At 38.5% G+C, this 14,133-nt stretch overlaps 1 protein-coding gene across 2 annotated transcripts in view; it reads right to left on the bottom strand.

Annotated features, from left to right (window-relative positions):
- LOC140237442 (cytoplasmic dynein 2 intermediate chain 1-like) overlaps positions 1–14,133 on the bottom strand; it is a 38,942-nt gene that overhangs the window by 10,790 nt on the left and 14,019 nt on the right. The window contains exons 9-17 of one of the 2 annotated variants that reach the window (XM_072317368.1): positions 13,999–14,032; positions 12,872–13,101; positions 12,264–12,375; positions 11,709–11,803; positions 8,210–8,336; positions 7,246–7,322; positions 4,552–4,581; positions 2,703–2,782; positions 1,327–1,402 (exon numbers count right to left, since the gene is read on the bottom strand). In XM_072317368.1, the coding sequence (XP_072173469.1) occupies positions 1,327–1,402; positions 2,703–2,782; positions 4,552–4,581; positions 7,246–7,322; positions 8,210–8,336; positions 11,709–11,803; positions 12,264–12,375; positions 12,872–13,101; positions 13,999–14,032 (861 nt within the window). The remainder of the gene's footprint in view (positions 1–1,326; positions 1,403–2,702; positions 2,783–4,551; positions 4,582–7,245; positions 7,323–8,209; positions 8,337–11,708; positions 11,804–12,263; positions 12,376–12,871; positions 13,102–13,998; positions 14,033–14,133) is intronic. The other variant, XM_072317369.1, reaches the window with a different exon arrangement.

Below are 14,133 nucleotides of genomic sequence, written 5' to 3' on the forward strand. Positions count from 1 at the left end.
TCTCCAACGCTACCAGCAGCCACAAATTTTGTACATGTATCTTGCGGTAGATTCTAACTTGTGTATAGTGGTCACAGACCCATACAGATCCACAGCCGGGTTGAAATTTAAGCATGTGGTTTCTGCTTTCCAGCAGTGCCAGTTACATATGGCTAAAAGTGCACTGATCATTCAAGCAGAGAAAAGCACTCATGAAAAGCTCGCTTGCTGTATTTACCGGTATGCTGTGGGGTGCGATATTGCGATCACTATAAATGGCACTATTCAATGTACATGTATGAAACATGAACAGAGAACCTGCCTATAGTGGCCACTTGTCACCCTGTTTGTCTCCCTTGGGTGGCTGCCATAGGCATGTTTGACTGTACATACGTGCACAGGTTTTATCAATAGACAGTAAGATCTTGGCAGATACTACTGTACGAGCTGAAATTTTCGCGGTGGTTTAATTTTCGCGAATTTTGCGAATCGCCTTTGAACCGTGAAAATAACAACACGCGAAAATAACAATGTGCGAAAACAAAATCGCGTGAGACCCTTGCAACCGCGAAAATGTCCTCCAAGTAGCAATTCGCGAAAATATCTGTACGCGAAAATTTCAGCTCGTACAGTATATCATGAGATACTATATTTGCCATATATTTCAAAAGCATGATATTTTGTGTGAGAGACAATTCTGTAAATGGATGAAATCATGAATGATAACCACAGTGATTAAATGACAAGTGGTATTATCCCTTTTCAAAAACAAACATAACGATTTCAAACCTTTGCATTTCATATTGCATCGCATTTCTCTTTATTACTGGAAGCAATATCTTTTGTGAGTTGCTAATTTTGTAAACATCAGTGAACTCACAAAATTTGCAAAACTGGAAACACCACAAACTACACGTCGTATATAGCATGTGATTTCCTGCTCAGAATACTTGAACCATTTGCTTCAAAGAAAATATACCCGTAAATATTAGGGAGAAAGAAAAAAAAAGTTACAATTTCATGACAATGAGCCAATTCTTGTCTACTGTCAAGAGGATTAATGACTTCTCATAATTAAAACAAATGTTTAAATTTTTCAGGCAGATGGAAGTATTAAAGTGGCTGTGATTTGCATATTGTGATAACAGTGACAACATTAAATAATATATATATATATATATATGTATATATATATATATAAAGAAATGGCTACAATAATTCTAGGCCAGCCAAGCCTATAACAAACAAGCACTTTAAGCTAATGGCAAACAAAAAACACCCATACATAAAGCAAGGAGAATTTTTAAGGAACCCACGCAAAGCAAGGATAATTTTTGAGAAACCTACCGTTCCACAGAATGCCATGGTTGCCTTGGAGGGGCTGAACGTGCAGGTCATCGGTACAGACTTCAACACCAATATCCTGGAAAGGATTGCAAGATGATGGAATGTCAAAAAGAACAAGAAAAGAAAAGGAGTGTGCATTAAATTTCACATTATTAAATTCTCTTAATGATGACAGTCACAGTATGTTGGCAAAAGTTATTACAACATGACTATTTCTGCTTCTATTTGTAAATTCAGACCAAGCACACCAATTTGGGGCCGTTTTTTGGTTTAAAAAGATAATGAATAATAACAAAATCAAGGAAATTGCTTAACACATGCCCAATGTGCATTAAGCACTATTATGGATTATGAACAACACCTGACAAACCAGCATTTATCGAAAAAAAAAAATGCATGGAAATTAATATTGTACATGTAAAAATATAATTTATTCAGACTAGGTGTAATATGAATGAGTACTTGTAATATAACTATAACATCACTGTCACAGTTTTAGTCTGACTTATAGGGTAGTTTGGTCTTTTTGGATGGATGTGGGAAGGCATGGCTTCCAAAATATTTTGCTGACAAGACCCTAAATCTGACCGCAAATAAGGGCACATGTCACCATCATGTTGTCACACTTGCCAACATCTGCAAATCCATCTCCATCACCACATTTTTTCAATCCCAAGGATGGCATTATAGGAGATTCATTGCAGAAGTAATTCTCATCTTTCTGAACAGTAGCAAAATTGGCCATATATATAAGACCTGTGCCCTTTTCTGTCATGTGGCATATGTAACCAACAACTGCATTACAACAGGACAAATGGAGCAAATTTGCAACTGATTGACAAATTGCCCTACATCGACGTAAATAAGCACTGAATTGATCAGTGTTTTAGTAGTAGCCATGATAAAAAAATCATGGGCGTACATACTCGAGTGCTTATTTACGTCGATGTAGGGCAATTTGTCAATCAGTTGCAATGAAAACATCTCGACGCAAGAATTTCATGAATTTGGAGCAAATTTATTGGAGCATCTTTGCAGAAGAAATTCTCATCTTTCTAAATGGTATTGAAACTGGCCCTATCAAAATTGTGTCTTTAATTGTTGTTACCTTTTCTTCTTCTTTTTTTTCCTTAGTGGCATTATATGAAATGTATTACCCGAAATACCAAAAACAAAATGCACCTTTGTTGGAGCACCCAAAGTGACCTTTCCATAATCCTCTGAACGGGGTCTTTCTGAAATGGTGCTCAGACACTGCACTGTGTTCATTTCTATCTCACCATCTCCTCGTGATCAACTACATTTGTGTGTTATAATCTTTGCTCTTCCCTTTCAACTACGAGTCAATGGTGATGAGTCTGTAATCAGAGACTTACTTCTGAGGTCTGGACGGTTCGTTGATGTTCCAAACACACATGAGCCCTCTGTTGGTCAATCCAGCCTTTTCCACGACTTTCTAAATTTTTTCAAAACATGAGGAAAATTACACGACAGTATGAATGACATGAGGAAAAACACTTTGGAACCCCTTTCTTTTTTATTGGTTGAGAGCACTTGGGTTCCATTTCAAATTTTGGCATCTCGTAGCTTCCCATTATTTCTCCAAATCGGCTCCACTGTTTGCATGGAAAACAGCTCTTACATTTCCGAGTAAAATGCATGCAATTTTGGGTATTTGGCATTCTCAACAGTAAACATTTTTTGGTTTTTTAATACTGGATGTGTATCACAACGGTCATAAATGGCTACCATACACTTGAACATGCACACAAAATTATGTCAGTAATCATTGCCACATGCTGAACATGCATGGGTTTGGTAAACCTGCACACTCCAAACCAACGCAAACATGCTTGCTCCGATCGCTGTCTGCAGAAGACCGTCATGCACAAACAAAAACTGTCTGCCAAAAGCATACTATCACGTCATTCAGATCCAAGCATGTTAATATGTCATGGTCATGCAGGCAACTGAACTGAAAATTGAATTGAACAGACCAATGCAGTAAATCATCTCTGTCTATAAAATGCAACACATACTCTGGTTTATAAAAACGGAAATCAAACTGAATGATGATTGGTATAATCAACAAACACACTGAAAATTGCACTTAAATTGAAGGGTTTGTGGGCCTCATGTGGCCATCCTTTTTTCAATTCACAGATGTAACAAGGTGATCATGCATGTGGAATTGAACAGAAAAACGAAGAGAACAGAACTTAAAATCCACAAGGTTACAACATGAATGTATGGGAAATGACTAATGCTTTGTATAATTTGTGAAGACACAATGAAAAGTACAAATGCATCTACAACTAGGCAATACATTTGATTTTGTCACTGTCTGGGAGTGCAATAAAAGTAAAAAATCTGTTTCATAATTTTTCACTCATGTGAGGATCTAAAACCTCCCACTGTCTGGGAGTACAGTAAAACTCGGCAAGCTATTATGTAATTTCTCACTTATGTGAGAATCTAAAAGCAAATACAAGTACAAGAAGGCATAGTGTAATTATTATTATTGTGTGTGCGTGTGTACATGTATGTGTGTATGTGAGTGGGTGTTTGAGAGCTTGAATGCAAAATAAAGATTAGTCGAATGTCTGTTTAATGGATGATTTATCTATTTTTTTTTTTTTTTTGTGGGGGCAGGGATTCAATAAATATGGAATCCAATGTTTACACACGTGTACATTGAACAGTACTTCCCTCAAAGACAACATATTCAGAAAAGCGTACAACTTCTCAATATGGAAAGAACAAATCGCAATCACACTCATTACAGCAATCAAAGCACTGGGCTTTGCATTAAATAAGAATGCTCTTCGCTTTGTGGACATACAGTGTAACAGGCAGTGCTCTTGAATGTGATATAAATGTAGTATATGGGGGGGGGGGCATTTCATGAAGCCTTTTGTCTGGCAAATTTGTTGGACAAATCTGCTCTCAGCCAATCAGCTGTAAGAATTTCAGTAGCTTATAACAGTTTGTCAGAAAAAAAATCTGGCAAAATGCTTCATGAGAAGCCCCCCAGAATACTACACACTTTATTATGTTTTAAACATATGGATTCAATTTGGATGCAAATACAAACTGTATGTCAGAATATTCTACAAGATAGGTTTATCACTGGCTTTGCATTTCTCGTTGAGGAAAAAGAAACGCCATTATGTCACTGATGTACTTTGGGGAGAGCATTTTGACGAGGTAACTCCGACAACTCACCCGGTCCATGTCGTCAGAGCTACGGTCCTCCTGTGCGCACACACACAGCACAAAGGTCAAGGCCGGGTCATTGATCACATGGTGCGGTTGGAGGTGATCACACATGTTAGTAATGGCACAACACATCAAAGGTGACAAATAAATGAAAAGACTGATTGAAAGGACTTAATAATTCTGTGTGTGAGAAATTAAAATCTGGCACATAAAATGATAAATTCAGAGTGTGAAATACAGGAAAATAAAAAAAACAAACAAACAAACAGGAGAATGAAAGGAGTTTATAACACCTGGTAAAATTCCAGTCAATACTAGAAAAAATACTAACAAATGTGGAGGTTAACTGATACATGTGAGAGATAGTGTAGTGAGTTTATATTGGACATGCTGAGAAGTGTTCCATTGGCACCTATTCAAGGCACATTCATGCATTACAAGGGTTGCCGCAATAAGAAAGACAGAAAACTAAATTGACATGCATTTTGAACAGGGGAAGAACAAAGCATTCCCATCATGCCGAGGGGGAAATATGCTTGAGAAGGACATAGACAGTATCTGGTTAACGGTAAAACATAGTTTCCATATGCCTGGTGAAATTGTTGATTTTTGCTCCAAAATGGACATACATGTATACGCGTAAAAAATGTGTGAAATAATGCTGTGATAAACACAATTTCAATTGGGTAATGACAAAAATGTAAAATATCAATCAATAAGGTACACTGACAGTAATTAGAGAACATATCCGATTGTGGTTGATATGTCATGTTTTATAATCGATGGTCGATGAAGCGACAATTCGGGTTATAGCTGTATCTATTGATCTTCCACACAAGAGTGAATTGCATGCAGCGTGTTGGGGAAACACTACTGCTATTGCATAATTGATCATCACATAACATTCTACCTACCGACTAATAAATGAAGAAGGCGCTTCAGGAAGAAAAGTTTGGTGCTCCAATCTAAATGATTTTATACTGAGGTCTTGTGATCTCAAAAATCCTCTAAAACATCTCATTATCCTGGCAAATCATGTCAGCCAGACAAATTTCTTGGTAGACCCTTTCTGTATTACAAGCAAATTCCAAATGCACGATGAATTTTGTGCCCTGTTGAGAACTATGTTTTACCCTTAAAGATTGGGTACAAACAACCTCATGCTAAACAAATAATGGATGGGGGGGGGGGGGGGGTAAAGAGAGCTGGGAAACTTTGGGAAAGTGACAAAGGAGATTAGCATACAGGAGACATAGACACATCAGAGGAAAACATAGAAATAGCCATCCACAATACTACTTCATGCTCGTGCTTGCATGCAGAAATAGCAATGAACCTTGTAATCATATCAAATGCACAAAAATGTGAACAAAAATGTGAGAATATGAACAAGAAGGGTAGACATGCACTGAATGCAAAAGACAAAATTCCCAGATAACAACCTGGGTTATGCAATGGGTCACCTAGAAAGGCAGAATGTACAATTGAAGTCTACCAACAATTTTTTTTTTTGTAAATGGACACAAATGACAAAATTTTGAGTGATCCCAGCTTTAAGAATATATTCTCTTCTGAAGAACTACCAGCAATGGCTACACAACCCTGTAACTGTTGTAAGTATGTGCAGTCTTCGAGATAGATTGTATGTACAAACTGGATTTCATTCTCCTTCCACAACTTTTCTCTCTCTCTCTCTCTCTCTCTCTCTTTCTGTCTCTCCCTCTCCTCTTCTTCTTTCTGTCTGTCTTATTCCATCTTTCTGTCTGTTTCCCTCCCTTTGTCTCTCTCCCTCTCTCTCTCTCTCTCTCTCTCTCTCTCTCTCTTTTCAATTAGAATTTACTGGCATGTTTGATTCAATATCGTGACAGAGCTATGTAGCACTCTGTGCCCATCATCAGTTTAATTCTGCTCACTTGAGGTTGTGATTCTGATCTAAAAATTTCACAACTTCCATCTAATTTTATCCTCACTTTGACATTGGCATGAACAAAACATATGCCACAAAACTCAGAGCAAAACTTGAAATAATCTTACTCATATTTTCACTGCTTGTCTGCTCAGTACCTGACACACATACACATACACACACACACACACACACACACACACACCAAAAAAACAAAACAAAAAAAAAACAAAAAAACACCAACAACTGAAGTTTAAGAGTGAATATTCATAATGGAAGATATGAATGTGTGGCATTTTCCCCAACTGCTTCTCTAAAGTGCCCATCTTTGCCCATCAAAACCCTCCACATTTAGACTTTTTAACCTGCACAGACATATAAGATACAATAGAAAATGGGGGAATACACAGAAACTGACAAATTTTACGGACAGAGACTACATCTAACTACATTTTCTGAAGAATTTTCAGTGTCATTTAAATCCAACTCTAGGATTCATGCCATTTTTTTTTTTTTTAAATTACAAATGTCACAGCAAAGTGCAATTAATTCACAAGGAGGAAAACATTTCCATATCTACAGGAAAGGTGTTGCATGGTTGTTTCATTTTGGGAAAATATCTTCTTTTGCCCCCTCCGTTACTTTGACTTTGCAAACTATCCTTCATTTCTACACAAAGCGCTACACCAATGCCACCGGGGGGAAAAGTGCAACACTTGTATCACTGCACACTGCTTTCAGAAGGGGTCAGTGTGAGAAATGACCACTGAATGACCATCCCGCTGCGTACTCACCGCATTTGGCATGGAGTGCATGGTCAGAATGAGGTTGGTTTGGACCGGATGGAAAGCCACTCTCAGAATGCACCGTCCTGTAAGCAAAAGAACAAAGACATTCTGAGTTTTCCATGTTAACATGCTTGTTCTCAAAGGAGAATGAAACCCAAATATATATGTATGTGGATTGAGTGAATGCACCAATATTAGTAGAACAGTCACATAAGTAAAGTCTGAGGAGAATTGGACATTTCAATCAAAAGTTATGAGTTCTTAAAGTTTCAGCACTACCATTGCCGGATGAGAAGACTTCAACATTTTGTGATGTCAAGTATGGACAGCAATATAAAGAAAATATAAAGAGAATTCAACACAATTTCATTTTTCTAGCATAATGACAAGCCATTTGATTCAACTCTTTCAAAAAATGGGAAATTATGTCACCCTTAAACATAATGTTAGTATCAAGAGGATGAAATGTGTACTTTTCATTCAAAAAGAATATATATATTTTTTTTGTTTCATCTTGCTGGCAATGAGTGATGGCATTCTTGGTCTTGCGATGGTCTTGTATCGTGACTCATACGCCTCAATGCACAAATAAACGGTGTTGTTATTCTCAAATCTGTGGGAAGACTGGGTTGGCGTTTAAGAATGTCGGATATTTGATGTTGAGTTTGGATTTTTTTTTCTTGAGTATGTTTGAGAATGGAAGCAAATAAGTGCTTTTAAGCAAGTACAGAATTTAATCGGACCAATGTCCCCTCTGAGGGACTGGGGAAATGATGTCAAGTGCTTTGCCTAACAGCACAGCTAACAGACTCAACCTGGGTCAATGGTTCTTATCCACTGAGCCAGAACAGATCCACTTGGCTTTAAGGAGCGAAGGAAAAGAAAATGGAGAGAGTGGGAAAAAAAGATAAAATATCAAATTATGCCTTCCCCCCCCCCCCCAATCTCCCCATCTTCCCTCGTTTCTGACCTTGTAGTATGGGTGTGCCGGTATTCATGAGGGTGTAGCCATCGCTGAAGATGATGCTGCGCTGGTTGTTCTCCAGCTTCCCACCGACTTTGTTGGCCAGCTCCTCGTCCAAGAGAACTGTGAAGAGCTGCAGAAATGCAGACAAATGGACGAATTGTGATATTAAAGTGTATCTGTACACAGAAATTCAAGTTTTCTGACATTGTAGGTCATTGTACTGGTAATATCCCTATAAAGTAAATATAAGAGTGCAACGTTACTCACATACAGAGATATAGCAATATATAAAGAGACATAGAGCAATATCTAAAATGCCAAAAATTACATGCGCCTTGATCTAAGAGTAGTCATCTAGCATTATTGACTGCATCCAGCGTAGTTCGATGATTTTCTGTACGATCAGTGTACTACGATACTCTCAAAACACGCACAGGCATGCAAATGTCCACGTACGCAGCTAGGTTGGTGCTGCCGCGCCCAGCCGGGCCACTGACCAGGCAGCCGCGGCAGCATCTACTCATGCGGATGCATATGGCTCAATGAGGCGATACCAATAGACGGTATTCGATATAGCTGTGTGCAGACGGAGGCGAACAAGGGAAACGTGCACACACCGATGGTCGATACGCGGCTACTATTTTCAGATCTGGCTACTACTGCAGCATGCACTAATGCATGCAGATTTATCAAAATTAATATTTCACAGTTTGGGGCATTTTTTGTGATGGGATAGAAGTTTCTCTAGAGTTTGTAAGACATGCTCTCACACCTCTCAAATTCAAATTTTAGGGGAGAGATTCCCTTTAACCCTAAAAAGACTGGGGGGGGGGGGCCTAAAAGGCCCCCCCCCTTGACATTTCGCGCGATTACTCTGCAACACGCAATGCTCTCGCCGCGATGCTCTACGACTTTTTTCTTTCGAGTTTCCCGCACATTTTGACACCAAATTTGTGACGCCCGGGGGTACGGTTCTGAAGTTACATAACTTTTTGTACATGCACGTGAGGCCGAAAATGGCTCCAAAATGTGATTTTGTGTACAAAGTCAATGCAAATTGAGTTTTTTCAAATGGTTCATATAAATATGCTTATTTTTACTCTCAATGGCTAAAATTAATTTGTTTTAGTAGTATTATGCTTCAAAGAGTGTCTGCCACAAATTTTGTTAAAAAAAACAATAAAATCAAAAGGTCGAAAAAACAAAGAAATACATAAGAAATTCATAAAACAATAAAATAAATAAGAAATTAATTTTGATACCGAATTTTTTTTTCAAGTACATTTGCTAAGAATACCACAAAGAATAATTAGACCAAAAATGAGCACTTTTGGAGCTTTATTTACTGATTTAGATCAAAGAGTCTGATTTCTCGCATGAATTAGCATAATTAATCAAAATAAAATTAAAGAAGACTATTTTGTAAAATTTGAATATACAATCTTGTAGATTACATCGCACACTACCATTGTGCAAATTTCCGTGGCGATCGCGCGATCCACGGCCGAGATCCTAAGGGGGGGCCCTTTAGGCCCCCCCCCCCCCAGTCTTTCGAGCTACCAAAATAGCCCAGTCTTTTTAGGGTTAAGGCAGATGGATGGCTAGATAGATAGATAGATAGATAGATAGATAGATAGATAGATAGATAGATAGACAGATAGACATAATGATGAATATATGCCAGATAAGACAGATAAATGGGTACAAGGAGATAAAGAAAGATTAGTAGGTAAATAGATGGATGGAAAAACTAGACAGAGAGAGAGAGATACATATTGGGTATGTGGAGAGTTACATTGAGAGGTACTAGTATGTAGATTATTAGATACAAAGAGAGACAGAGAGACAGAGACAGATGGATGAAAAAAAAAAAAGAAAGACTGGCATATAAATAAGCGGATGGAGACATACACAGATGGAGAGTTTGATAGATCAAACAGATACGCGGAGAGTAACAGAGACAGATAGATTATATACAAAGACAGGAAGAGAGATAGATGAACAGATAGAGGGAGAAAAAAAAAAGATTGGAAGAAGAATAGGTGGATGGATAAACAGACAGATGGAGAGATAGATAGATATGTGGAGAGTTACAGACAGAGATATATTTGATAGAAAGAGAGAGAGAGAGAAAGAGAAAGGCATATATCAAGAGCTCAAACTTCCAAAGTCCTTGAGATACGAGATAGCTTTCACTATTGATTAGCTTTCATTCTCTTTCACTTGCGTCCCATCTTTTTTCTTTCCTGTCCCCGAGACCACTTTCCTCGTCATCAAAATGAATTGTGACACTTCACTGAGTAGGAGTATGAGCAGGTTTCAAAACACGACACAGTGCCTAACTTAAAAGAAAAGAAAAAATGCAATTAATCCAATGAGCATACTGGCATCCACAACAATGAGCTCATATTCTAGACAATGACCTTCTCTCTGGTATCATAACTTCCTCAATCTCTATCCCCTGGGCAATTATAAAATGTGTGCGCATTCTGCTAATGAGCTGCTCCAATAAAGAATGGATCCTTGTGCTGTAAGAGATTGCCTTTAAACTCAGTCGTGATTTTTTTGCAAATAGAGGAAAAAGTGCAATGCACTAACAGGCTGATGATGAATGTCTGCCATGTAGTGAAAAACAAATAGGCAATAAAACCGCAAAGAGGAATTTGATTTGTTAAAAGTGTATTGGCCATCAGAAAGTCAAAATCTGTGCATTGAAAGCACAATATCTAATTTTCATTATTCATTCTTCGTGTTTCACAAGGTAGGGTACAGAATTCTCTTTCATTTGAGCCCTTTGTTGTTCATAAACGCTTGTTTGTATCAATTATTGCAGAATATTCTAAAGCCTCTCAATTGCTATATCTCTATAACTGATTTGTAAATTGGCGACACGTTTTAGAAGACTGGAATTTTTGTTTATTTCTGAAATTGGCAACATTTTGTGAAAGAAATTCTTTGTGATTCTGCGCAGATATATATTGAATCTTACCAGGTCTGTCTAATTTTCTCCTGCAAAGATATGAAAGAGAAATTTAGAGTTGCCAATTTAATGATACACAAGATGATAATTACTGTGGCAAAAATTACTTAAGGTTGCCAATTTAGTGATTACAAGATGATAATCACAGTGATAAAAAATTTCTCAAGGACTTGATGTGTTAAGACTTGAGTCATGCTTCTCAACCGTTTTTTAACCCGAGGCCCACTTTGGCTCCTACAGTGTACAATGTTCTTTGAGGTCCAGTCACACGTGCAGATCGAATACAAATCTTTTTAAATTTTTATTTTGGGAAGACATTGCAGCCCATCTGCAAGAGCTTCGCAGCACACTGGAGGGCCGGTGCACTGGTTGAGAAGCACTGGACCAGAGGATTCTTTATGCGATGGAACCCAAGTGTTGGAGATGTTTTCATAAAGGAAATAAAGTCTCTGTTGGAACTATTGACCCTGCATGGGTTAGACTTTAGTCAAATTTGCAGTTGAGGGCGCAACAGTACGATACCTGAGTTGCCTTTTCCATGAAGCGGTTGAACCTCAGAGAATTTGTTTCTCTCTCTGCCACCAGCTCATAATCCTCTTGATCGGCAACATTTCCACCTGGCAAATGCACAAGCATGTGAATAGATTTTACGATAAATAATATTTATCAATATAACACTAGAAATAGAAGTGAGTACAGGATTAAAACACAGCATGAAAACAAATACTAGCAAACAAAATACACAAGGAACAAGGGGACATTTTAGTTTGTCATCCTTCTTTGAAAACAATTCAGTAGAATGCCACAGTAAGCTGGAAAAATAGTACTCAAAAATCTGAACATTGTAAAAGTCTTAGTTCTTGTGTAAATCACGGAAAGTTTTCAACAGTCTTATGAGATAGTACCAAAACTTACAGTAATAGGGAATGGCAATGTTGACCTTTAACCTTTAAATCTGCAAGTTAGGAGAACTGGATGTGTAATGTAATGTGATGAGCCCATGTAGGAATTGGTCCCATTTTAGAAGCAATGGGGTTAAGAGAATAAGAGCGTATCTCTTGACCTCTGACCACTCACCACCACATGACTTGACCCCTTCGGCCGGATGCTGGGTCCACTTGTCCCACCCCTCCACCTCCTCCGTCTGCACGTCTCGCTCAAGATTGTCCTCATTGCACTGCACAAAAGCCTGACATAGCAACACACACAATACATTCATATGTCAGTTTGTTTCACCTATCACAGACTGAATACCATGGACAACATGCAACATCTCAGTTGGGTGTGTTGCTGGACAAATGCCTGAAATAGCAACACACTATATGCTCAGACATCAGTTTGTTTCACCTATCAAAGAAAATTACAGACATACATACGCTGTACTGTAAAACCAGAACATTTATGGCACGAATCTTTGGCGAAATTGGAGCCTACTGCCTTTAACGCAGCCTGAAACTTTCACAAATTGCCACTGGCACTCAATGCAATGTGTAAACAAAAATATCTTTGCATCCATTTTATTTTTCACGAATCTTGGTTCCTAATGAAATTCATGAAAGCTTCATGCACGTTAAAATAACTGGTTTTATAGTACACTGGTACATACATGAGTACCAAATGCTACTACTCTGTGTTTTTATCCATGTATGCACAAATTTGTATTTTTATTGTTTCCGTTCACAAACCTGTTTGGTGTTTGAGCGGCCAAAGCTGGAGATGTAGCGGTCATACTCCCTGACCGGGGGCATGTCGAAGATGTCGTAGCTGGCCACGTCGAGGTCGATGAGGGACATGAGTTCCTGGCCGCGCTTCCGCGTCCGCTGGGCCACCTGGTCGCTGATCTGCCGCTGCTTGGCGGCGACAAAGTTGATGAAGGTCCGCCCCGTGCGAGACGTTGTGGGTCTTGCACTAGATGCTGATTTTTGGAAGGTAGTGGGTGAGAGATATTCCACAGTGGGTATTAAGATGGTTAAATGAGATACTGTATACGCCATATATTTCGCGAGTAAATTTTCGCGAATCAGGAATTCCCGACAATTTCGCGAGTGGTTAAATTCGCTATCGTGGTGTCCTGCACCGAACAGAGAAACACACATGAGCACGTCACATCCACATCGGGATCAGAGTCAATATTTTCGCGTGTCTTTAATTTCGCGAATAGCACCTGATTTGCGAAATTCGCGAAAATAAAAACCTCGCGAAATATTTGGCGTATACAGTAACCAAGAGAATTTTTAACTCAACATTGATGCCTCATGGTCTCACTACATACCAGTTAATGCCGGTCTTCTCGTATGGCATTGTGTGCCTTATTGCTACTGTTCGCTCACTAACTTTTGCAGTCTCCTGGGCCAAACCACGAGGGGTTGGCATCTCTTGCCCATTTTCCTGTGTTTATTTGTGGTGCACCACGTCACCAAATTTGTACAATGCTTTTTGTTTTTTATTAGAGAGGAGTGAAGTGAGGTCTTTTCCGAGATCGAGTTGTGATTCTCTCACCCACAAGAACTCTATTTCATGTCCAAATTTTGGGGATCAAGTATTTGCCTCTTACTACAGGCCAGTACAGGGGATGGCACACACCAGTAATCAGCAGCATTCAAAAGGACTCAAATTCAAGCCATTTGATTGCAAAGTAGACACACTACCAACTATCAAAACCACAGATTAATTCTATCAAATTTTAGAAAATTGAGGTTTCATCTGAAGCTCCCACAAAATCCCTACATTGCCTATCTTGTAGTCTCGGTTCTAGCATGCACCTAATAATGATGGTTCTCATGATGATTGGTTCTACATTTTCTATACATACCACTGGATCTTTCCGATCTTGATCTTGACTCAGTCTGGAAACAAGGTAGAAACAAAGACAGTGGCATGATTTAACAGGGTTTTATGCATACATATTCATTGAAACTTGGATAATGGCAACAAAAAAACACAACAA

This window comes from Diadema setosum, chromosome 14, assembly GCF_964275005.1.
Source record: "Diadema setosum chromosome 14, eeDiaSeto1, whole genome shotgun sequence".
Classification (NCBI taxonomy): Eukaryota; Metazoa; Echinodermata; class Echinoidea; order Diadematoida; family Diadematidae; genus Diadema; species Diadema setosum.